The sequence below is a fragment of the Pelecanus crispus genome, chromosome 7 (genome assembly GCF_030463565.1).
Source record: "Pelecanus crispus isolate bPelCri1 chromosome 7, bPelCri1.pri, whole genome shotgun sequence".
Lineage (NCBI taxonomy): Eukaryota > Metazoa > Chordata > Aves > Pelecaniformes > Pelecanidae > Pelecanus > Pelecanus crispus.
In genome coordinates this window covers 271,842-296,068 of record NC_134649.1, presented here as the reverse complement: position 1 = coordinate 296,068, position 24,227 = coordinate 271,842, and the positions used below count along the sequence as shown (strand labels likewise).

The window sequence follows — 24,227 nt, the reverse complement described above, 5'->3', positions numbered from 1 at the left end:
AAACACATCTTTGCATGAACTCTTTGATATTTTTTCATGGCTGTGATGCTTCAAGGTGTGGTGCATGGCTTATAGCACTTCATCAAAGACTTGCTCAAGGGAAGTTAAAATGGCCCTTATTTCTGAAGTCTTTTTTGCTTGGGGCTGAAAGAGGGCTAAGGAACACTTCAGTGGCCAGTTGTGACCCAACCTCAGGTTGCGGGAAGATCCGCTGATGGTTGTGATTTGAAGTTGGCTTGTCTGAAGCCAGGGATCCAGTAAGCTGTGTTGCAGTACCATTTAAATTGATGTGCTGTAAAGGCAAGGGGGAGATGTGGGGTGGAATGGAGATGGTTACCAGCTGGCTGACTGCAGCTCCAGGTCTTGGACACTTCTAAGGGATTGCATGTGTAAGGAAGATTGTCATGCTCTATTTGTTGAGTTTAAAGAAAGAAAAACAATTTTTAGGCCTGTTATGCTGGCAAAGGAAATTGCAGCAAGTTTGGGAGTTGGTTTAAATATATTATTTGGCCAAGTCAGTGGATGTAGCTAGAGAAGCACAATGGGGGTGTGGAGCATAAATTGATATGTGTATCTCCTAACCTTGGTGTATAGGGATAGGCGTACAGACCCTATTGACTAGGTAGAACGGACGCATGAAACATGAAAGAGAAATAAAACCATTTTCTAATATTTCCTAAAAGTTCCTAAATAGCAGCAAAAGGTATGATTGGCTGGGGTCTCACATCAAATCCTGCATACAGATGGTCTGATCTAGGCCACTCTTTCCCATGATAGCCAAGGAATTTCCAGAGTGGGAATAAACTGAAGTATTCAGCCTTTTTTTTGGTGCATAAGGAGACTAATCAATTTCTTTTAAAGCTCATCTGTTTGCACTCCATTAGATGCACAGAATCTGTCCTTGCACTGTCTTTCAATGTGTGATTTCTATGGGAGAACCTGGCCTGGCCTCGGACATGGCCAGGAGAAGCCTGGGGACCACCCTGACAGGTGTATCCCAAAACCTCTTCTGTACTGAAATGCTTTGAGCAACAGAACTGTAGAGGCATGTCTTCATGGGTCTTCTGTTTGTTCCCTAATTAGTTTGTTGATTTAGGTTTAAACTCATAAATAGCTCTGTTTAGCTTGCATTAAGAGGATGTTTTGAGCTGCACTTACCTACGCCAGGGCTCTTCAGTTCCTCTGCAGAACGGTTGTCATTTTCCTTGGGCAGAGGTGAATCCTGAGAACTGTCCTCCTGTGGTGCTGCTGCTTGCTTGGCCATGTGCTCCTGTGGCTGTGAGCATGGCCTAACTGCATCTTGCACTGGACTGAGCCTGGGTTGCTCTCAGGATGGCTGCAAGTGTGGTGGGAAGGTATGAGATGCTGTCTGTGACTGCGAGAGTGTGGCTGAGGTCTTTGTAATGCCAGGAGAGACCCTGGCAGGGCAGTGCAAGGGAAGCGGGGAGCCGGCAGAGTGCGAGGAAGCCAAGAGGTCAGACCTGCAGGTAGAGAGTGCCCAGGGTGCTACAGGAGTGCCAACGGGAGCATGTGCTATGGGGGTCAAGAAGGTGAACCTGAAAGGGTAGTTGCAAGCATATGAAAGTCGGGGGATCCTTAGAAGCAGGCTGTTAACTGAGATGATCTGTTTTTATTTCCTCAGAGCTCTTGTCTATGCCAGCCGTAAAACGATTTTCTGTGTCGTTTGCAAAGCATCCAACTAATGGTACGTTTGCTTCCTTGATTTGACGTTCCCTCGCATTTCTAACCCCATGCTCACATTCAGTTCTCTCTGCACATATTCTCCTCTCAGCCTTCTTGTGGTTTTTTTTGTGTCTGTGTATCTGGTGTCCAAACATGCTTCACCTTCCCCCATTGTCTCATTGTGACTAACTTGTTCATTCATCCTCTGTCACTGCTCAGTGGTTCCTCTGCTGTCCCCCAAGGCGTTTGTGTCCCAGGTGAAAAAGCAAGAGCAGTGGCTCTGTGAATGGACTCCTAAAGCAGCCTGTAATTCCACTGCTGACATTAAGGCCTTCTTTCACACTCCCTTTTTGGGGGGTGGGGGTCAGGGGAAGAATACCATTGGATTTGGGGGGGGGGGCAGATGTCCACTCCATAACCTATAAGAGCATCAGCAGCTTAGGTCCTCAGTTTCTACAATGCAGATTTGCAGGAGCAAAACAAGGATAGCCTGAGGCTACCCGTGTGTTGCCTGGAAGATTACAATCTATGGTGGGAGAGAAGGAGGTGCTAACAGCATTCCCTCTGCGTGTGATATTCCTCAGCACAGTCGTTTTAGGAGTACTGGTAACCTCATGGCTTCCTATTTGCAAACTTGTCTGTTAGCGTGGTCCCTTGGTTACTCCAAGCATGGTGGTGTTGGCGGGAGTAGGCTCACCTTTCCTGCAGATGTTATCCTGGGAACGGTGTCTCTCCAGAACTTTCACTCATCTGTTGGTGGACAATGCTGGCTTGGGCCTGCCACCTTGCTGAGGTGGGAGGGCACTGGCCCACGCCACCCAGGGTGATGTAACCTGCTTCGCTCCTGTCATGCTAGTAGCCTTGAAGAGGCTTGGTAAAGAAGGACATCCGACGATGCTTCTGTTGACTCGCCATCTCTGCTTCATATTGCTACTAACCTAACATGTGAACTGTGAGTCTTTTGAGGCTAAAGACCATTAGCTCTGTGGTAGCAGATGCCTTGAACTAGTGTTTATTATCCAAGTCTTGCACAGAAACTTTTGAAAAGGTTTGTTTCGCAGCACCACTCCTACCTCATGGCTCCTGCTGTTGAGACAAGTTAGAACCAAAGCAGATCACTGAAAGATACAAGGTTAAGTATTTCTGTCTTATGTGATCAAAGCTGCTTCTGCAATCTTGTTGCTTAGTCAATATGAAGAAATTGTGCTCTGCATGATCTGGAAGATGAAAGAAGTTCAGAAGACTGTTATGAAAACCAAAGTTTTGGGAAAGGTGAAAGGGCAGCTAAATGTGGCTTTATTGTTTCAAATATCTGAAGGGAACCTATTTTCTGTGTTTGCTAAGTTTTGTTTTTCCCAGAGTGGCCAACTGCTTGATTTGTTTGTATGTCTGGATACCATCTGAGCTCACGTGGTGTATGTCAGCAGGATGTGTCGTTCTATCTTGCCAGCAAAACTTGTACCAAGCACCAGTCTTTCCTAAGCCACACTGTAAAGCAACTGCCCCCGTCCCAAATGCAGTGAAGTGAAACGGGGCATCAGGTTTTTCCCAAGAACCGAATGAATATTTCTAACGGCAAAGTGCTCCTTAATCAAGAAAACAAAGACAGAGGTCCAGCAGGTGTGAGCTTGAAGTTAGGCCTGTTTGGTCTAGGCTTGGCACTGGTTTTAGCAGGAAGGATGTTTAGCCACATGAACCACTCGCCAGAGGATGCAAAAGCTATTCACAGCTCTGAATCTGGGTTTTGTTTCTGAAGAGCTGCCCCTATGTGGTGAAATGGGATGGGTGAACCAGAGCAGTGGCAAAGCACAGTGTCAGGCCAGATGCTTTATGCCCTGGTCTCATGAGTCTTGGGAGTGTGACATGAGTCCCGAGGCTGTATAGGTGGAGGAGAAGACATGCCTGCATGCACGTACCTTGTCTGCCATGCAAGGATATCACAGAAGATTGCACAGGGCTGTTCTGAGAGTCTAGAGAGAGGAGGTCAGCACTTCTGTGCCCCCTCTGTTCTTCCGTACTCTTAAGCACTATGCTCTCAGTCAAACCATGCTGTCCCCCAGTGTCCCTTCCACAGCCTCCGGTCGTTTGATGCGTGGTCATTTGCTTTCTTCCATGTGCTGAGGTGGCTGGCTGTGTTTGGATGCAGGACTGGAACGCTCTGTTGGCAGTCTGGATTTCTTGTCTCAGCTGGGGGAGGGTGAGTGTGGGCCTGACCTTCTTACCAGGCCAAACCTGAACTGTATTGGACTTAGAACATGTCCTAAAATTTATTTGCTTGTCAGACTTCCACTTACAAAGATGAAACCTCGCTGCTCAGGGACTGCCCCTGCACTGCAGCTGTGTTTGGCAAAGGCCGGGCCAGGTGGGAGGCTGGCCTGCTGCAATGTGACTCGGGGTATGTAGATCTAAGGGTATTCCTGACCTGCTCGCTGCAGGAGGGATTGGGCTTCAGTGTGTGGTGTGGGTCTTTCCCACCCAGCGGCCCCGGTGCTGGCAGCTCCATCCCCACATCTCCACAATTTCTCTGTCCCCAGCTGCACCTGCCCCTCTCCTCTCACTCTCTATGGCCCCTTTCCTCCAGATGCGTTTGAGCACCACCACGTTGCCCAGTTGCTGCGCCGTTTTTCCTCTGACTATGCCATGAGCCGGAACATCTCCCTGGATGCCACTCTAGCCCATCACCTCCAGCAGTGCTCCTACCACCTGCGCCTCTTCAGGAGCTGGCTGACCTCAGGGCAGGATGACTTGGAGTGTCTTTACGGTACTGCACGCTGCAGCTGCCTTGGTCCCGTGCTCTTGTAGCTGAGCAAGGACCACTGTCTGCTTGAGAATGCAAACAATGCTTTGCTTCTAAAAAGGAAAGCGTTTCCTTCACTGCATCCCTTAAATCTCTGGGCTGCTGCTGCAGCAAGCTGTGTGGGCTGTTGCACCTGGCAGTTTTGGAGCCTTAGGCATTAGCCTTTCCACATGGAGCCAGTGCTCTTTGTGTGGCTGTAGCTGTGCTCTTTCCATCTTTGGCAATTGTTCGTTGCCTCCTTCCTTTAGCCAGGGTAAGCCCTTAAGCTTCCTTCAGGTTAGGTGCTGAGCTCCTACCAGCATGATGCCCTGCTGGCGTGATACCCCTGTGCAGATCCCAGTGGGGTGCCGCGAGGTGCCCCATTATTAACAGAGGAACCAAAGTACATAGTAAGTGTGTGGAAAGAAAGATTAAGGAGGCACTGCAGCTGGTCACGTGCAGAGTACACTTGCTGTGGAAATTTTGGGGAAGTGAGTGTTTGTGGGATTGTGTTGTTTCTAGAGAGACCAAGTTAAGGTAGGGTAGAAACTGAGCTTCTGTGTGGCTGCATTGCATGGCGTCTGTTCTGCCTGTTAGGACCTCTGCAGTGTGTCATGTCTCTGGTGGGAAGAGGTAGGCTATTTCAGTATTGAATCTAGATGCTACAAAGCAAAGCTTGCTACTGTTTCTCTGGTAATTCTCAGCCTCTGGCACAGATGAGAAGTCTGATGCATTGAGGTCTCAGTGCTTCTAAGACAAATAGGAAGATTCCTCTGTGAGAGAGGCAGCTAGCTAGGGCTGGCTGTTAACGTTTACCTTGCACCATAAAACCTGCTTGGTGCATGTGGCTTGCTGAGCTGTGTGGTGTGATGCATGGACCTCCTTTTTTTATTCAGACCGATAAGTGGAAGGGGCAGAGACAGTATAGCTGTTCGTGTAGTGAAGCAACAGGATCAAGCATTTTCAGAGCCTGGAAAAGAGAATTTTTTCTTACACAGTCTGTTTTTTCTTGATACGGCCCTTTCTGTCAAGTAGGCAATTTGGAGATGGCAGTTACTTTTCATATATAATTAGGACAATCCTTGGTCTCCTAGCAACAATACTAAAGAGGAGCAAAATTGCTTCAAGGGAAGAGATGCTGGAACACAGCAGACTGCTCCAAAGCCAAAGCTGAGCTTCCCCTGCTGCAGATCTCGGCCATCTCCTGTGAGCTCTGGTAGGCAAAGGAAATGAACTCAGTGCTTTGGGTGGCAATATGCCAAATATTGCAGCACGGTGCTGGGCTGTGCAGCCTGCCCTAATGCAGCCGAACGTATGAGTCATGTACCTCAGCGTAGCAACCTTCCTGTGTAGAAATCAGATCTCTGCAATCAGTGAGTTCTTTCTTGCTGTTTTCTCAGTCTATCATCAAGCCCACAGTTAATTAGTGTGTTTGGGATTCCTGCTGGGGTTCTTCTCAGAGCAGACATTTCTCTGGTCTCTGTAGCTGACAGCTCAACTTCCCCCCCTTGTGAAAACTACATACTCCTATCCTCTCTTTCTTGACTTTCAACCATACTTCTATCCACACAAAGAAAACATGAATTAAAAGATGGAATCAGGGAGTTAAAAGTATGCAGTTGGCATCCATAGTTGGACAGATCAACAGTGGAGCCCTGAAGCAATCTGTCTGGGAACCCATGCTTATCTGTGTGGTCATAGCTGGGTAAAAAAAGAGTGTGAAGTAAGTTCATATTGGTCATGAACTACAGTGGTACTGGAGCCAAAGGTCAGCTGTGAAGAAACAGAGAATGACCCTGTGATAATGAGTGGGCAGTAAAACAGCATGTGCTGTTCAGTGTAAATAAATTTAAATGACAAGGGGAAACAGCCCCAAATTCATATATAAAGTAGTGGGCTCTGATCTGACCATCACCACTTGGGACGATGTGGAAAAGGTAGAAATTTGCAGTCTGGGAAAGATGTGTGTGATAGTGGTCGGAGTGGTCTGGAGAGGGGTGGTGGGGATCCGCAGTTCAATGTCCGGTCCAGTACAGGAGCTAGGAGTGAGTAGAGGCAGCTTTAGACAGAAGTGATTTTTTTTCTTTCCATGCAGAGTGAAACTCCTCACCACGGTACGTGGGGGTGTTAGGAGCTTAACTGAGTCCAAGGGGAGACTGGAGAATATGGAAGAGATCCATCAGATTCAGAGCAGTTCTGAGCTGCAGATCGCTGGAGTTTGGGGGACTGGCTGGAGGAGGAGTCACTGCATGCTGTCTAGTCTCATACCCCTTCATTCGTAGCTGCTTCTGGCACTGTGGGCAGAGGGGTGCTGAACTAGGACAGACCTTCAGGCTGACTGTACAGGCTTAAATTTAGAAAGGCTGGTTAGCAAAAATCCTAGTTCATGTACATATCATGTATGCATGTATAAACGCATACAAATATACATGTGGCATGTTGGAGTTCTCACAACAAAATGAGGCTGGACTGACCAAGTATGTTGGAGACGAACCTGCTGAGTGTGCTTTCTCCCATGCCCTTCAGAATCTGTGCTGAGACTGGGCAAGTGCTTCTTTACTCCAGAAGAGCTGGCGTACAGACTTTGGGGGATGTGCCAGGTTGCCGTTGATCTGCCTGTTGCTTTCGGGATCTCCATTAGAAAGGAACAGGCACCCTCTCCGCTCCGATGTAGAGCTCACAACTGGAGAGCTGGGTAGTTACCCGACAACTTCTGCTAATCAAATTGTGTGTAGTAATGTTCAGAACTCTCAGGCAAAAATATAATACACAAAAAGGATTGCTTTGGACCAGAAAGACTTCTCACCTGAGTCTTCCTTGCCCTCTGTCTTTGTTGGCTGACAGCAGTTTGGCTGCTTTCTACTTGCCAGCCTGCTGCAGCAGCAAGTACATTCTCTCTTTTAACAAGCCCACTCTGCTAGTAGAGAAGCTTGCCGCATTTGGGGCCTCAGCTCAATCTTAGTAAAGCTGAGGAACATACCATTTGGACTACTTGAAAACTGCTCTTGTCATGCCCACTAGCCAGGAATTCTGCTGGCTCCCAGGTGATCTGCTGAATTACCAGCTCTGAGGGATAATCACACCAACACTGATTTCATTCTGGGGGATGCATGTGTTTCAGATAAACTCAACTTTCCCAACTCGTATTAGGCAGTAAGCTTTCTTCTTGTCTCTGTGGGACATACATAGAATTTAGGAAACTTTGTCTTACCTTGATTCAAATTAGACGCTTCCTCGTAATGAAATGGTATTGATTTCCTCTTGAGGGTTTAGACTGGGACATCTCATGCAGTAACCAAGAAGATTCAAATGAATTCAATGTCTTGTTTTCTCCCTTGTTCTTCCCTTTTCCCAGTATAAAAATCTGCTTATTCTAGTTCTGCTGCTAACACCGTTGGCTGAATTTTCTTTAAGACCTCAGGGTGACTGAAGGAGATACAGCTAAATGGATGAAAGTACCTGTTAAATCTGCAGTGAAAGAGCGGTAGGGTAACACAGCATATAGGGTTCGCTGAGAGATCTGTAATGTGTTTGCTTGGCATTCAAGCCATGTAGTCATAAAGTAGGTGTTGGCTATTTCAGAATTTGTCATGGTGTAGTCCAGGTAAAAAGGTGGCACTTCTTGACTCTTTCTTTGAGGTCATCTGCTAAGAGGTAGCTGTTCACAAGTTGTATCTGTGTATTCCTGCTGCAGTCTCCTAGAAATCTGTGATTCTCTGGTTTACATGGAAGACATCAGACAGGTGCAGGTCTCCATTTGCTTTATATGGTATACTGTGCTAGCTGATCTCTGCAAAAGGGTCCTTATACCCAAATCATCTTCTTAATACTCTTATGAAGTGTTGTGTGTCGGTACTAGGCAGCTCTGAAACAGTCTTACTCTAAGGGGAGAGTCACTCCTGGAACATCTGTAAGACTTTTTCATAAACCGTGATTACACCGAGTAGACTCTCTGACAGTGTGCAGTAAAGTGTGCACATGCCAAGGACGTGAAGCGCGGGGGAGAAGAGCTCAAACTGGAACGTAGTTAACTCAGCTGTAACGTGGGTGGGCCTTCAGCTTTGCCATCAGCACGCCTGGGAGAGTCAAAGCAGGACATGTAATCCTCTACCTGGATTGTACCGCTGGTGCTCTCACCTGCAGAAAGGCTCTTCAGGCAGTAGCGTTCTCTCTGCTGCTGTGTCAGGATGCTGCTGCATTATTGATTCAGAGTGGAGATTCCCCCATAGCTGCTCCCCCACATCACACGCAGTCTCCTTGGACATACAAAATAATACGTGCTCAGCAGACTCCTCCGCCTTGTGTATCTTAAGGTTTTTTCCCATAACCAAATCTTGTTTTCTTTACTCTAACAGATGGTTTCTTCCTATTTTACTGAACAAAAATTTTGGACACATAACCACGCTGTACTCCTTGCCTGGAGAATATTACAGTTGACTTTGGGATTAATTTTTAGCTATTCTGGTCTGCAGACCCCTGCCGCGTGCCTCTCCCTGCGGGGCAGGCCTCACTGTGGAGGAAGCAGATTGCCCTCTGCACCCCTACTGCAGCTAGTGTAGTCAAGCCTGAATGAAATGAAAAATGAAACTTATTCCTCTGTGGGCTGCTGTTTGACTTTGGTACAAAATGACTGGAATTCTAATTTCTTGTGCCATTGACCGCATCACAGACTCATGCCCTGCAGGCCCCAGGAAAAGAGTTTCAGGAAGCATCAGCAGTAGCCGAGCGGTCAGCACTGGGTGACTGTCAGGCTGGAAGGGTTCCTGTGGTTTGCACTCATGCTTTATTTTTGTTACCTCTTCCCTAAGATGTTGGTTCTTCACTAAATGCGTGTGGTGCAGCAGTGGTCAGAGCCTTCGCTGGGGACTCTGGCTGCTGCTGCAATACACATAAGGATTATGGTCTGTAGCTGTAACTTCTGCTTTGGCTCTACTGTGGAGGCATGAAACTGCCATTGTTGGCATCCCCACAGCAGCTAAGCAGGTCAAGGGAGATGTGCGGGGAAGTGGGCTGCCATATGCAAATGAGAGGGATTCCTTGAAAATAGTACTTCTGCCTTTTTCTGTACTTGCTTGAGACCGGTTAAGTGACATAGTGCTGAGCAGAGCTGTGCAAGCAGGCATTTGGCACTTCGGGGATATAGGTGTATCATTTCACATCAGTAGCGTTGTCAGTGTCCCATGTTTCCTTTAACGCTGGACCTTTCATTTCCTCTTTTTATTAGATCCCCATCAGTGCTTCCAGTGTATCTTGTAACTACGTTGCTTTGCCCTATGTTATATTCAAACTTCTTCCCTTTTTCTTTGGAGACCTGAATAACTGAGCCAACTTTGGCCCCTCTTAAACCAGATTCTGTTGTGAAATTACATTAGCCTCATACTATGCTGCTCTACAACCATCTCCACATGACTGTTCATTAAGTCTTGCCCTCACCCTTTTCCTTTAGCTCTGTCTCCCAGAATGCCTATGAGAAAATAGTGAACAGACACTCTTCCTTATTCAGCACTTCCACTCTAAGGACTCCTCAGCAAGGGACAGAAAGAGTATGGTATTCTTGTGGTGTCTTGCATTTCTTCATCCTAGCCAAGGATTTGCTATCCTTCATGTTTTGAATTGATGTTTGTAGGCCCCTTGTGGCATAGGTAACCTCTCTGGACTGTCTGGAGGGTTTTATCTCCAGTAGCTGTTACGGCAATGAACGTCTCTGCAGCACTGCAAGCTAGTGATGATCTGGTCTGCAGCCTCCTCATATTGCCTGTGGATTCACTCTAAATACCATCTGCTGGCTCGTGCTTCTTGCCTCTTGCAAAACTGGGATAGTTGAGCAGATTGGAGCAGAGCTTGTCCTGGAGGTGATTGGAACAATGACTACACTTAGCAGATAATCCAGGTGCTCTAGGTCTTCTCCTTAGGTGCTGTTAAGCTGCAGGGATCAATTTTAGCCTGCCAGTGTGCTGGGCAGCAATCCTGACACAGTAGTGCATCAAGAGCTGTTGTACTTTTTGCATTTCAAAGTAATTTTCCTTCTCTGTATGAACAAACTGTATTCCTTCCCAGGGTCTTAATGAGCTCCTCAGAGGGAGCTAGGGAGCCACAGAATGGGAAGTCTAAGCTTAAGAAGTTGAGAGGCCTTTAAACTCAAGAGGTGCAGAGCAGGAGGAGGCCTCATTCCCATATGCCCAGAGACTCATTTGTTTCTTCCTTGCTCCTCTGACAGTTTCAGATTGGCTTGGTGCCACAAAGCGTTGCCAAGAAGCTTGGATGAAGAGGAAAATGCTTTGCTGTAATACTCCACTGGTTTGAGTAGCAAAGAATTTATTGTGAATGGTTGTGATGCAGCTTAGCTCTAAGCAAGTGTCTGTTAAATGTCGAGATACCTATTTCTACTAATTGTGGGTTTGCTAGCAGTGAAGTCTTAAGGGGATAAATACTTCAAACCGTTGCCCAGCCCTTCCTTGGGAGACAGTCTGCCAGGCGTACACTGGAGGGTCTGGTGTGAGAGAGGGAGGTTCTGCCACTCCCTGCATTTCTATCAGTGTGCACTACCTCGCTGATGGGGAGAGGGTGGACTGTGTCCCAGGCTGGGTGTCACTAGTGGTGGGAGTCCTTTCATGGAAATTCTGTTGACGTCACTCAAACTCTGTTTAGTTTCTGTAAAGTGTGGGGCACTGTGCCAAGTTCTCCATCATAACCATATATTTTAGCAAAAGGGTCACAGGCTTTGCAGCAAACACGTCTGCTGCTAGATTCGTTTCCTCCTCTTCCCCCTCCTTCTGCGTGTGCCTGGACGCTTGCTTTCAGGTCTGTTATTGCATGTGATTGCCTAGTGGTGATTTTCTTGGCCTAGAAGAGGTGACCTTAGGCCTGAGTGTGCCTGTTGTTTGGTTCCCAGACTGCCCAGCTCCTTCAGCCATGAGTGGTCCTGCATGGATTTAAGTTTGCTGTTTGCTCTATTCATTTTCTGATTGGGTTTCTTTCCAGGTTTTGAAGGCTGTTCCATGGTTCCCACCATTTATCCCCTGGAGACCCTGCACAACTCCCTCTCTTTGCGACAGGTCAACGAGTTCCTGACGGCTGTGTGCAGGAGTTGCAGCGAATCGCATGTCCAGTCTACTGCAGGTACTGGTGAGGTGGGCTTGTCTCTGGGTAAGCCAGAACAGAGTCGAGGCAAGGAGACCTTTTGCTTTTTTACATTATCAGGACAGATCAGCATGATAGGACTGGCAATAAGCAGAGTCTGTGAAACCTGTTCCAGGATGTTCTAGCCCAGGAGTGAGCTATGGGATTCAGCTCAGAGCCATCTTAGGCCACTTGAGAGACAAGTAATCAGTCAGGTCTGTCTGTGGCTGATAAGTACAGTGACATGGATACAAACTTCAGCTTGGGAAATCTTAGCCTCACATTCCCAGGAGCTGAGGGACAGGCATGGCTCTGAATTTGCACTGTTCTTGAGTTCTTCCTGGAATGCCTGCTTGTGGCTGCTGGACTATAAGCCATGCCTTTATGTCTGTCTGAATATTACTGATCTGTGTATTTTTTTTTTTCTTCAAGCTTTGTTTGATTCAATGATTGGCAGCCAGATACCAGGAGACCCCTTTATGTCCCAGCGAATCCTGTCATCCTCCTCTTTGCCATTGCGCCAGCGTTCAGATAAGCCCCCTTGGTGTGAGTGTGCTCCCTTCTTGATCAGGGGTGAATGTGATGGTGAGGGAGGGAAGTAAAGGGTGCCAAATGGTGGAAGCCAAGCATTGGTGCTCGGGGTTTCTATACTCTGCCCTTGAAGGAACAGAAACAGAAAGGGGAAATAGGTAAAAGGGAAAGTAGTCATATGTCCTGTGAAAAAGCTTCCAAAGAAAGATGCAAAAAGGGAGTCTTTATAGTATTGTATATAATGGGGACATCCACTGTTGGATGGATGCTGTCTCTCTAGACATCCTCTGCTTTGTGCACTAGGACATGGAGGCCTGAACGCACTTCACTTTCATCTCAAGTTTTGCGATTCTCCATGACACATGGCCAGCTCAGTGTTGGCATGTGGAAATGCCTTCCTTTCCTAACCAGTCACGTACATGTCTCACCCAGAGCTCCATATAGGACAGCCGATCGTTTAGTTCTTCACTTACAGGCTTTTCTGCAGCTCCTGGGCCTCACTTGTCACAGTCTCTGCAGAGCTGGTGACTGTTAGTTAATCCGCTTTGCAGATCTGACTGGCACTCAGAGGAAAGGATTAGCCAACAGTTGCACAGCAAGTGCCATAATAACACACGTCAAGGTTGCCACTGAAAGAGCAGTCCTACTCTTCTCCTGGCTGTACACTCCTTGTGCCAGGAGTAGCGTGTGTTTGTGTAGGCAGCAAGGTCAGGGAACTGATCTGACTGAAAACAGTTGTTTAATTTACCCTCCTTTATTGGATTAGATATAATCTAGATCTGTTCTCTAGTTTTGCTCATTGTACAATATAAGTCAAGAATAAGCCTTAGTGGAGGAACAATATTTCTTCTTCCAGTGGTGACTCTAGCTCAACATTCAGGGATAGTGTGTGTCAGGAACCAAGAGGAGCAAAGTTGAAGCTGGGAGTGTTCCATAATAATGAGGAAATGAAAGAAACTGCTTTTCAGCTCAAAGCCCAACATCACATTTCACATTTTGTTCTATAATGGCAACAGAATCCACTCTTGGCTATACGCCAACATAGCACTGTATGACAAGATGTACGTGTGGTGCTTGTGCTTGGGTTTTCATCAGCTGAGCCACCAGAAACACACCTAAGAGCAGCTGCAAGCCCCTGCTAGGTTGCATGGCATGTAGACGACCCTCACCCATTGGCTGTAGAACTGTGGGACTGTGACAGCCTGGGTCTGCCCAGGCTTTGGGCTGGGGAAATATCAGCTAAATGTTTTAAGATTTTTCTTCCTCTTTGCAGACAGCAGTGGCCCCTCCAGTACTGTCTCCAGTGCAGGCCCATCCTCCCCAACCTCTGTGGACAACTGCGCTCGTTTCAGCTTCACTGAGAAGCTTTCCATCAGTCCCCCAAAAAGTGAGGAGCAGCTGACTAGCCAGTCCCCTGAGCAAGGAGAGAGCCAGCTTCCAGGCAGAGGGCTTGACGTGGAGGTGGGGATGTCTGGGTTGTCAGTGATGGAGCCGAGTGCCCCAGAGACCCTGACCTGGAATAAGGGCCCAGAGCCGGGCAGAGTCCTGGAGCTGTGCAAGAAGGAGCTGGTGGAGGAGGACTCTAGCCCAGAGGAGAAGAGCATGGTGGAGCTGGATGAAGAAGAATCAGTTGGGGAAATATTAGAGCCCAGTAACACAGGAAACCCAAAGCATGGTTCAGGGTCTGATATAAGGCTGCCTGGGGAGAGAGTGAAGCCAGGTGAGGGGTATACAGGGGGAATGACTGGCCTGGATCAGTCAGGGCTGTCCAAGGAGATCTTGGTGCCCTGTGAAGAGGAGCTGCTGGGAGAGGTGTTGGACCCAGAGCATATGGGCAAGGAGCCGCTGGGGGACGGTGCTCTGTCAGGCCAGCTTCTGTCTGATCACCTGTGCCAGGTGCAGCCGTTGCCTCCTGAGAAAAGCGTGGAGGACCTGCAGCCGCTGTGTCGGGCGGATCAGCAGAATTAGCGGCTCACTGGACAGCACACTGCAAGCGCTTCTACCCTGGAGGCAGCCCAGCTTCCTGCACAGCACCTCATGCAGCTGGCCGTCCACAGCATAAGCCATGTCCCAAGGCCACAGGACTCTGGGGTGTGGAAGAGTCTGCTCTGCTCATCCACAAGCCAGCTCTTTGCCATTCGGCAAGAGACAATGCCCCATCTACCTTGAACAACACATGCAGTCTTGGTACTGGCATGGCACCTCTATGGAGCAGGGACATGGGGCTGCATTGGTGTCCCAAGGGCTGTATGCTTGCTGGGACAGCAGAGTTAGAGGATTGGTACAGCCAAGGCTTTTGGGGTGGTAAGTCCAAAGGGGACAGATGCTCCCTTGAGATTTTTTGGCCCATAGCCTTCGGAGAAAGGCATTCTGGGCCCAGAGTAGTCAGATCCATCACAACCACCGACCTCCTCTCTGTTCCTTCCTTCTTCCTCTCTCATTTCCCAGCACTGGCCACCAAAAACAGGTCCAGAGAGTCCATGGCAGGAAGACTAGGAGAAGCAGAAAGCATTCTGAATGAGTGTGGGAAGGAGAGTAATGAGGGGATCAGGTTCAAGACTGCCACTTGCAAGAAAATGTCTCTTTGGCGTGGACTTGAATGTTTTCCTGCTGGGCTGGGGCAGGCAGGCAGGAGCCGGGGATCCAGCCTGAGAGAGGTGGGCAGGGAGGACACACACGGGTTTTTTTTCTAGTCCCCAAGGGTCAGGCAGGGTACAGCTCTGAAGTCTTGGTGACAGAAATTAAAAGAAACTGCTATTTGAACAAATCAGGATTAGTAGAAACCAATAACGAGAAATCTTTATTATATATAAAATGAAAAGTATTTAATACATATTTATGTAAATTACTTGTGAGCACAAGCCTGAGGGCAAGATTGGCACAGATGTCCCTGCCGCATCCTGAGTGCAGGCCAGGGCTGTGCCTCCTGCGCCTCCTGTATTTAATGAACAAGTCTGTGTGTTTGTCTGTAGCTAGGACCTGTGTTTTTTGTGAAGCTGTGCCCAAAGATCTCCGCGCTGTGTTGTGATGATGTGTGTTCACAGTAAATCTATGCTGTGCGTCCCACGTCTCTGTCTCTGATGCTGACTTGTGCAGCAGTGTGTGTGTGCCAGAGCTTGCAGGTGCCTGGGACAGCAAGCCCTGCTCGTTCTGCACCATCCTGGAAGAGGAACTGTGGCTGAAGTCACAACTGAAGTGAGTGCACAGATGTGGGGCTTTGCTCGAGAAGCCCAGACACCTTTTTTTTCCCTCCACAGAAGAACTGGTCATACTGGGGAAGAGGTCCTGGCTTCCCAGGTCCTAGGGTGGTTTGCGGTAGAACGAAGACGCTGGGGCAGCGTGTTCAGCTCCTTTCACTTGGTCCACACCTTCTCGTCAGTTCCAAGAACGTCTTGGGTACCGTGTCCTCTTCCTCATGCCTGATAATCCCTAGCTGCCAGTGTGGCTATTTAAGAAAGGTCGTGCTTACTTGCACTTGAAATGCAGCAGTCATACGTCTGCCTTGAGTGCAGCGCTGTGCTGGGAGGAAGCCTGGCCCCCCCCTTCCACAGGGCTGTGCCAACCTGCTCTTCTCTTGAAGAGGGGCCTGCCTCATGCTGTAAGGAAGCCCTCTGGCTTTCATTACTGACCCTGCGTTAAGGACCTGGAAGAACAGATACCCTGGCTGGTGCCTGTTGGGCCGAGGCCGCGGGCCTGCAGCGTGCCCCTGCCCTGAGAGCTGGCTGTGGGAGCGCGGGAGGCAGAGCAGCACTAGATCCCGCTTGTGCCCCTCCGGCAGTGCCTGCACCCTTGATCCTGCCGTTCCGCCTGCACCCTCCCAGGGTCAGCAGTGTGTGGCACCTGCCACCGCCAGCACCGCTGCTCTGGCAGCAGGGTCCCTGCCGGACACCAGAGCTGCGGCTCCTGCCAGGATTTGCGTGTTTCTCTCTGGGGAAGGCAGCGCCCACCTCTGCACCCATGGAGTGCAGACCATGGCCCAGGCCCAGGCAGGGTGGTTGCCATGATGGACGCAGCATCACCTGCCGCAAGCTGCCACTTCTGGGTGGGGCACGGCCCCTTCAGTGGTGGCATGAGCAGGTCCCGGAGCAGGGTTGCGAGGGGTGAAGGCCTGGCTCTCAGGTGCTCACCCCCACGCAGCTGGGAGCTTGTCGCTTCTAGGGCCCTGGAGCCTGCTGGTGGAATGGCTTTACTCCGTACAAACGCCCGGCAGATCTGCCTGCCTGCTGCCCTTGCATTGCAAAAACCAGCCAGGGGACGGTCTCAGTGCCAGCTGCCCTTGGGCCTCCTGCCAAGTAGCGCAAGAGGCAGGCTGGACTCTGGGTGCCAGGGAGCCCGGAGGGCGCTTTGGCGTCCGGAACCCTTTCCCTCAGCGAAAGTGGCTACTGGTTGCAGCGTCCTTGTGCTTCCACGGCTTGGCAGGAGCGGCACAAGTGCCGTGGTAGCACTGCCCAAGAGCTGCTGCTGCGGAAGTGCCACGTCATCTGAGCACAGAAGTGGCCTTTCTTGTGAGGCTCTGACGGCCATGTACTGCAAGGAGGGACGGCTGAGTGCTGCAGTAGTTGAATTCCTGGGTAGACGGCTGCCACTCACAAGAACCACTGTTATTTATAATGTTCCCCAATCTTCAGCCCATTTCTCCACCTGGAAATGAAAAGGGAATGGCACTTGGGAAGCAGCTCGTAGCTGTGGCTCTGCAGCTCAGTGAGAGATCGGGCCCAGGGGAGAGGCCAGAAGGGTTTTTGTTGTGATGAAAAATACAAACCTCCATATCCCTAAATTGAGAATATGTCTATGAAGTCTAATTAGTGACTAATTTTGGCTTCTGAATGTATCTTTTTGTTGCTGGAGTCCTCTAGCCAGAAATGATCTGGCTGCATTGGTACTTTGCATACTGGTAATTCTGTGAAGTTTTGTTCTCCAGATAGTTTGTAGGATCAGAGGGCTTCCTGATGCAGGGCAGAGTAACAGGGAGACAGCTGATTACTTGTGGCTGGTAGTGCTTACGCTGCGGAAGCAAATGTCCTGAACTCAAAGGCAGGTATTGTCCCACAGGCAGCCAAGAAAGCTGGGCTGCCTGCAGTGGAGCAAGAACGGGGTTCTAGTCTATGTCTGCTCTCCTTGATGGGTGGGCCAAGAAGGGATGGTGCCCTTTTTGTTTTAAAAGAGCTGCTTAGTAGCTGCCTCTGTTGAGAAGTCTGTGGTCTTTCATGATGCTCTAACACTTCCAAATGAACACCTGCAGAGTGTGTTGTGAAATCTGAGCACTGACCATATGCTCTTACCAGTGTCTCTACCATGTTTTCCTTGGCTTAGCAGCAGGAGTGATTAATGACAAAGCCCTTTCCAAACAGAAGGGTGGTGTAAGGAAGTGCTGTGAGTCACAAAGGAGGGGAAAAAAGAAAAGGACAATCGCACAATTTCTGGATACAATGGCAGGAGCTCATATTTTTAGCTTAATCCTGCCAAAGCCAGTTCTGGCTCCTCAAATCTATGCTGATGCATAAACTGCACTTTCAAATGCTTTTGGGCTGCATAGGTAGTGATATGCACAAACGACCGCTGCATGGTCCTGTGCCTCTGGCTGGGTGTAGCCACAAACTTTGCCTACAGTAGCTGGGACAGTCTGGATCAGGCTTGTCAAATCCCTGGCAGTTGCAGCTAAACAAAAGTCTTTTCCTGAATCATTGTCGCTGTGTGCAATGGGAAAGCAGTATAGAGAAATGGGTCCAGGTCGTGTGGCAGAACAGGCAGGAAATACCAACTGTCTGTACCATGTAGCTAGAGCGTGGCAATGGCTCGCGTAGCCTGTGGAAGTGACAGGTCCTCTGTCAGTCGGCACATATGAGCAAAGTCCTTGGTGCTGGAGAAACTGTCAGGTTGTACAGCATATGCAGGCCTTTGGCCTTTGGCATGGCAAGGTCCAGGCAGCCCTGATTGTTGAAGCAAGACCAAACTCAGTGTTGCTGCTATTGCCTTGGACACACCTCTGGCTCATCAGTTCGCAAATTTTGAAGGAGCTGGTTGAGGGAGGGCTATGTCATTGCCTTCCTGGGACCTGTCTGTTGCTTATCTGTTCTTCTGCTTTCCCAGAGCCATGCCACTTCCCCACAAATTACTAACCCTTATCTCCTGAAGTCGTACGCAGCAAATGATGGACGCAGCTGACCAGCCAATAGCTGGTTCCTGTCCTTGGTGTGAGCGTCCCATTCCACCCCACCCTCCCCACCCCACCCCCCCCACACACACCCCCCATCCTGTGGTCCAGGACTGTTGGCTCCAGTGCTGCCCAGCTGATGCCTGCCTGTTCGCTGGCCACAGGGGAACAATAGGCCTAGGAGTTTGAAGGCTTGCTGCTTGCCTCTTCTTGTTTGAGTTGAGAGAAGTCCAATCTGTCACTGAACTGTAGCCCTGGCAAAGCCAAGGCCTGCTTTGGAGGTCTAGGCTGATCCAGTTCCTCCTTGCAGACACCTGCCCATGGATCAACACTGATGCTTTCATCCAGGTTTCATGGGCGTTTGAAAGCTTCCCAGCCTCAGTGTACTCCTACTCATTGCTGGAGGAGCATTGCTTCCTCAGGACATGCTTATGTGACTTACACCACTTCCCTGCATGCTGCTGCTTGTGTTTGCCACTAGGGTAACCTGGTTGTGCTTCCTTTCTCCTGCAGAACAGCCTGTAGTGGACATGTTCACCACTGCCTGCACGGTCCATCTCAACAGCTGACCAGGGTGCTCTGCTCTGCAGGATGGTACTGAACAGGTCCTCAGACTCCCAACAATGTACACCTTTGGGAAATGCATGTATGGTCACAGGCTCTCAGCAGGAGCGTGGCCATATCCCTATGCTTGTTTAGCTGGAAAGCAGCTGTGGAAATAGTTCCTGCTTTATGGTAACGGTTTGTGGTCCCTCCCCTGTCAGTAACAGCTTTGGCAGCTGTCCTGAGCTCTCCATTACATGCTGCACAAGCTGTGGTATGCTCTGTGGCCACGATGGCTTCTCTTCTGAGGATTGTAGCCCCGTACCTGCTTTCCTTTTTCCCTTGCATTCAACTGTGCCATTGTAGTTCCTCCTGAGGACACCTGGTAGGAGCAGAGCTGACTGGGCAGCAGCCTCTCCTGACTGCTATCCAGTGCAGGCGGAGCAGAGGGCTGCTGTCCTAGTTTTCTGCTCGGTAACTAGAAGAGCTGAAATAAAGTGACTCCCCCTTCAGAGGTGAGTTTGGAGTTCTGCAGAGCTGCAACGGCCTGCTGCTGCAATAGGGACAGGCAGCACGTGGTGCCCCATCCGTGCCTGGCTGGCCACAGGCCCTGAGCCGAGCCCCTCAGGCAGGTGCACTGCCTGGCAGCAGGCTGCTGGCTGCGCAGTGCAATGGTCTGCTTCTCACAGGGCCAGAGGCGTTTCCAGTTCAAGGAATGCCAGCAGTGCTGGTCTGAGCTGCCATTCCCAAGAAGTGCAGGGACAGGCAGAGGGCCACAGTGGAGAGCATGATTGAGTCAGGGACTGCGAGGAGCTGCAGCGTCAGCAGGACAGGCCGTGCCAGCTCCACACAGGAGCATCGAGGGCTGCGGCCCTGCCTGGGCCCTTGGGCCAGCTGTGCAAGGGCCCAAAACTTCCTCTGAGCTGGAACTGTAAATCACCCGGCTGGGGCCAAGGAGGGAGGGGTGGGTGTCCCAGGTAGGCTCTATGCCCCGGTGTGAGTGTCCCTGGGGCCACAGGAAGTTTTAGCAGCTGTGAGTGACGGTGGTCTGCTGGTGGAATAGCCAGGGCTCGCCTGAACGCATCAGCTGGGAGGCAGCTGGCCAGCGCCGGGAGTGGAGGTACGGCAGCAGCGGCTGCGTGCCCGCTGCCTACAGCGTGGACTCACTCAAAGAACAGTTTGAAACAGTTGGCAGTGTTCTTGTTCGCAATTAATGTGGCTTTATTATTAATGTGTTGGGCTCCTCTCTTGACAGCAGTTAGTTACAGAGTGTTTCACATGGAAATGGGCAAAAGGACAGAACTCAAGGAACTAAATTCAAATAGAAACATGATGCTGAAGAAAAGAATCAGGGCTCTGTTCTTAAAACATTTAGCATAGAAGAAGCTAGGAGCACAAGTTGCCATTTCAATACAGTTAAGACGTTCACTTTCTTTAATTATAGGTTTAAAATAGTATTTTGTACCTATTACATACAGGAAGATTACGCGTTGTTGCCCACATGCAGAAACAAGCAAAAGCAGAGTTTAACTGTTTCTCTCTATGGTGTTGTATTACCTCTGGCTCTGGATGGGTTCTGCTGGCTCCTGCAGGCTAAGCAGGGTCAGACTCTTTACAAATTGGCATTTTTACAATTTTCCCCATAGTTTTTTAAGACTGGGGGGGAAGGGAGAGGAGGACAAGGGGAGGAAGACAGGGAGGGAGAGAAGCTGAAGGCAGAACAGACTGCCACAAAAGACTTTAAAAAAAAAAAAAAAAAAAGTGTGGAGCCTTGAGGACAGGGAAGCGAACTGGTGTAGGATAAAGCCGTCCAAGCAGCATAGCTGCGGAGTGCAGGAGCACAGCACGCAGAGGGCCGGTGTTTTTACTGCCAATGCCAATGCCTGCACTCCTGCCTGGAGGACGCAGGCACCTTGCAAAGCCTCACTATTACTGCTGCTTAGTCAGAATTGCTTCAAGTTTAAAGTTGAGAAAACATTCATGTGTGGGTCTATCTAAAGTTAGTGCATTAGCTTTTAGACCTAGCCACGCTTAGGGATCCAGGGAGCCAGTCAATGAGGGGCACATTTGTTCCTCGAGGGTCTGGCATCCTGCGCTGGCTGGCAGCCAGTCCCATTGGTGGGTGAGCCAGGATCTCCCCAAAGCACTGAAGGCAACACCCCCCCCCCCCCCCCAGCAGCGCCCGGGGGAGCAGGAGCAGGTGTGTTAGTGCCTGCAGTTGCTTGCCATAACCAACATTCACGGACGCTGACCCCATCGGGTTACAGAGAATGACATTTATTCTTCTGGCAGACACACCATGATTCCAGGGTTAGAATGAATACAGCACAGGGCAGGGATTTGCTAAATCCCTGAGTAAGCTCACATGCTCCTAACAAGGGCTGTGTCAAAAGAGCTGGCTGCTCCTAGGGGAGGGGCTGCTAGCCTCAGGCTTTGTCCTGCAGCTGCTGGGTTTTAGACACAGCCTTGCAGGCTGTAAGCAGAAACCCCTTTTACTGCCAGCAAGTTCTCTACGGTCTTTTTATGTTGTTGTTGTTGTTTAGATTGCAGCATCTACGTTATTTGTACTGAGAAACCTCTGAACTGACACTAAGAGCACATGATGTCATGTTAACATGTATAAATTAAAATATTAAATCCACACAAAATGCAGCTTAACATGAAAAAAAATAAATATATAAATTAAATGCAAAATAAACCATTTCCCTAGAAACTCCATTGTAGTCCTAGGAACAGGTTTCTAAGCAGCATTTTCTTTATGTCAGCTGCCAGAAAAGTAGCACTGAGACTGAAGTGTCCCAGGCAAGCACAACACAGGGTCCTAGGATGCTTATTATGGAGCCAGACCGCGGCTCAGGGCCAAGCACAGTGGGTGACACAGCAGATGGAAATACCTTTGAGTTGTATGTATGTCAAGCCTTGCAGCATTGCTTTCTATCTCACCTCTCCTTCCCCAGAGCACACCCTACTGCCACTCTCTTTGTCTTAGAGGAAGATAAAAGCCATCTTTGTGATAAGACCCGCTTGCAAGCCTCTCAAAGGCTCACTGGTGCTGCAGGCTCAGCGCTCCTGAGCACTAACACTCCTGGAGCTGCTCTCCCTGCAGGGGCTGGGAGCCCCACAGCTGGAAAGGGTTTGCATGCCAAGGAGGCTCTGGGTGAGTGTTCAGTAGCAATGACGCGCTCATGGCATACAACGACACTTCTGCCAGGATGGCCAGAGAGCAAGGACATACGCCCACAATAGGTGTGCTAGCAACGGGCTGCGAGCTGCAAGGTGTACGCAGCAGAGTTTTGACAGCACCTCATCTATGCTGGCAACAAGAGTCTGCATGTCCCTACCACGGGTGTGGAGGAACTAAGAGCAACTACACTTACTAAACTACTTTCCCCAAGTGTTTTTGGAAGGGGGTTCTCTTTCCTCACACCACAGGTTCTACTCCCCGCATCCTGGACACTTAGGGGGACAACAAAAAGCTTGAACGCAGCTAAGAGTCTTGGGCCACCGGCATACAGGCAGCAAGGAAACTGCTGATGCGTATCAGCTACAGCGGCCAGAAGCTAGCCTCTCTCAGTATGGCATGTGGGTTCCTCAGCTGCCTCACCACAATCCTCAGGAAAGCCTTTGGTTTACAAGGACAGGGAGGTTTCTCGTACATCTTAGGCCAACAGCGGCCAGGGTTGTTTCAGCCCTTCTGCTTTAGAGGGGGCTGTAGTTGTGCGTTTGGATACTCTTTTCGTGTGACTGTTCAGGCAACAACCCCTCTGTGCCTCCTACTGTCACACAGCTGATGTGCAGGAGTAAGTTGGCCACTGTGTGTGCAAAGCTCAAGTTAGCAGGTTAGGAATGTGCTCTTTGTAGCAAAGAACAACAGGCTGAACCCTCCTCTCCCACCGCCACCCCCAAACAAACGTGTCCTTCATCCCAGCTCCTTGAGCAAGGTGAGCAGGTGTTGCAGGACGCCACAACCAAATACTTGGGACAGAAACCTGCAGAGCTGGCAAACGGCGGTCCTGCCTAGTTGGCGTACAGGTCCCCTTGCTCAGAACACCACCTGTATGTTCAGGATGGGAGATGGAAGAATGACCTTCACTGTCATGTTACAGTTGGAGGGTTTTGCCTTCCCTCATCTCCTAGGTGCATTTTCTTTGCAAATTAGTTTTCTTCTCTGCCCCCCCTGCCCCCCCATGCACTGTCTACATGCAGCAGCAGCACTTCAGTCCTCACCAGAAAGACGAGGTTCATGGTGCTACAAGTCAAATGGCAAGGCAGCCAGGAAGAGAGTAAAACAAGCTCTCACAGCAGCAAGGCAGCCAAGATAGTCTACAGAAACTGTACAGGCAGCAGAATAAAGCAGGGAAAGTGAAAGTGCCCCTGGCCTGCAACTGCTCTTGCACAAAATCTTAGCTCAGTCCAGAATATTACAGAGCCCTGCACTTCTTTCTCATGGCATCCAGTGCTGAGCTAGATGGATACCCGATTGCCTGACAAATGGGAACCATGTAGAGGACTAAACCAGAGAAGAACTGGACTGTGATTAGATGGTGTCTCTGATGTTGCATCGGTGATTGGAGAGTCAATGGATGAACGCAAAGTGTGGGAGATTTAGAATTCGATCTTACAGGCTGGAAAAGATTCATCCTGCATCACAACAGTGCTGCTGCTTGCCAGTACCATGATGTTTAGCTCCTGCTGTTTCTCATGGGTCTGCTGGTACCATTCTCGTGTCACCTCAGTATCATGTGTTGGGATCAATGTCACCTGGGAAAAGAAAGCAGCAGGGATGATTGTCTGAGAACAACTGCAGTGCCAAACAATACCCATAGGAGCTGAGGCTAAAATTTCCCATTAATTTTGGAACACTGTACCCTTGGTACTGCTTGTTCTATTTAACGTCTTTCAGATGTCAGGTTCTCTAAGGCAGAGCTGGTGCTTTATTTCATGCAGTACCAGCACAATGGCGCTCTGAGCTGGCTGCGAACTGGCAGTACTAACACCATAATGATGAAATGGCAGCAGTGCAGGGGAGAGCATCTCTCTGTGGAGCTCCAGAAACAGCCTGAGAAAGATTCCCTCAGTGTGAAAAGGAACAATGCCGAGACCATCACTGTTAATGGCCTGATATGAGATTTTATTTGCCTATTGACCTAATGTGCAACTCAGGGACCTTGAAATCTGACGCTGCTTCACCTGAAAGAACATACACACTTTGTTGTACCTGTCTTCAGAAAGAGTGCCCGCCCAGGATGTCCTGCAAACCTGACTAAGCAAGAACACTCTGCTTTCAAAGCACTAATAAAAAGTTGCTAACAGAAAGATCTTCAGCAAGCAAGGCTGGCAACAATTGTCACTGGGTGTGGGACACTGTGATGAAAATTCAGACTGTGATGGTGCTTGCTTTTGCTTGAGGATAGGCTCATC

At 49.5% G+C, this 24,227-nt stretch overlaps 2 protein-coding genes across 3 annotated transcripts in view; one reads left to right on the top strand and one right to left on the bottom strand.

Annotated features, from left to right (window-relative positions):
• Positions 1-14,077, top strand: part of PPIP5K1 (diphosphoinositol pentakisphosphate kinase 1) — a 44,240-nt gene extending 30,163 nt beyond the window's left edge. Inside the window, exons 26-30 of one of the 2 annotated variants that reach the window (XM_075714638.1) lie at positions 1,643-1,705; positions 4,265-4,444; positions 11,441-11,578; positions 12,011-12,124; positions 13,383-14,077. In XM_075714638.1, coding sequence (XP_075570753.1) covers positions 1,643-1,705; positions 4,265-4,444; positions 11,441-11,578; positions 12,011-12,124; positions 13,383-14,077 — 1,190 coding nt within the window. The remainder of the gene's footprint in view (positions 1-1,642; positions 1,706-4,264; positions 4,445-11,440; positions 11,579-12,010; positions 12,125-13,382) is intronic. The other variant, XM_075714639.1, reaches the window with a different exon arrangement.
• Positions 14,078-23,411: 9,334 nt separating this feature from the next.
• MAP1A (microtubule associated protein 1A) overlaps positions 23,412-24,227 on the bottom strand; it is a 63,980-nt gene continuing 63,164 nt past the window's right edge. The window contains exon 7 of the mRNA XM_075714304.1: positions 23,412-23,567. Coding sequence (XP_075570419.1) covers positions 23,412-23,567 — 156 coding nt within the window. The remainder of the gene's footprint in view (positions 23,568-24,227) is intronic.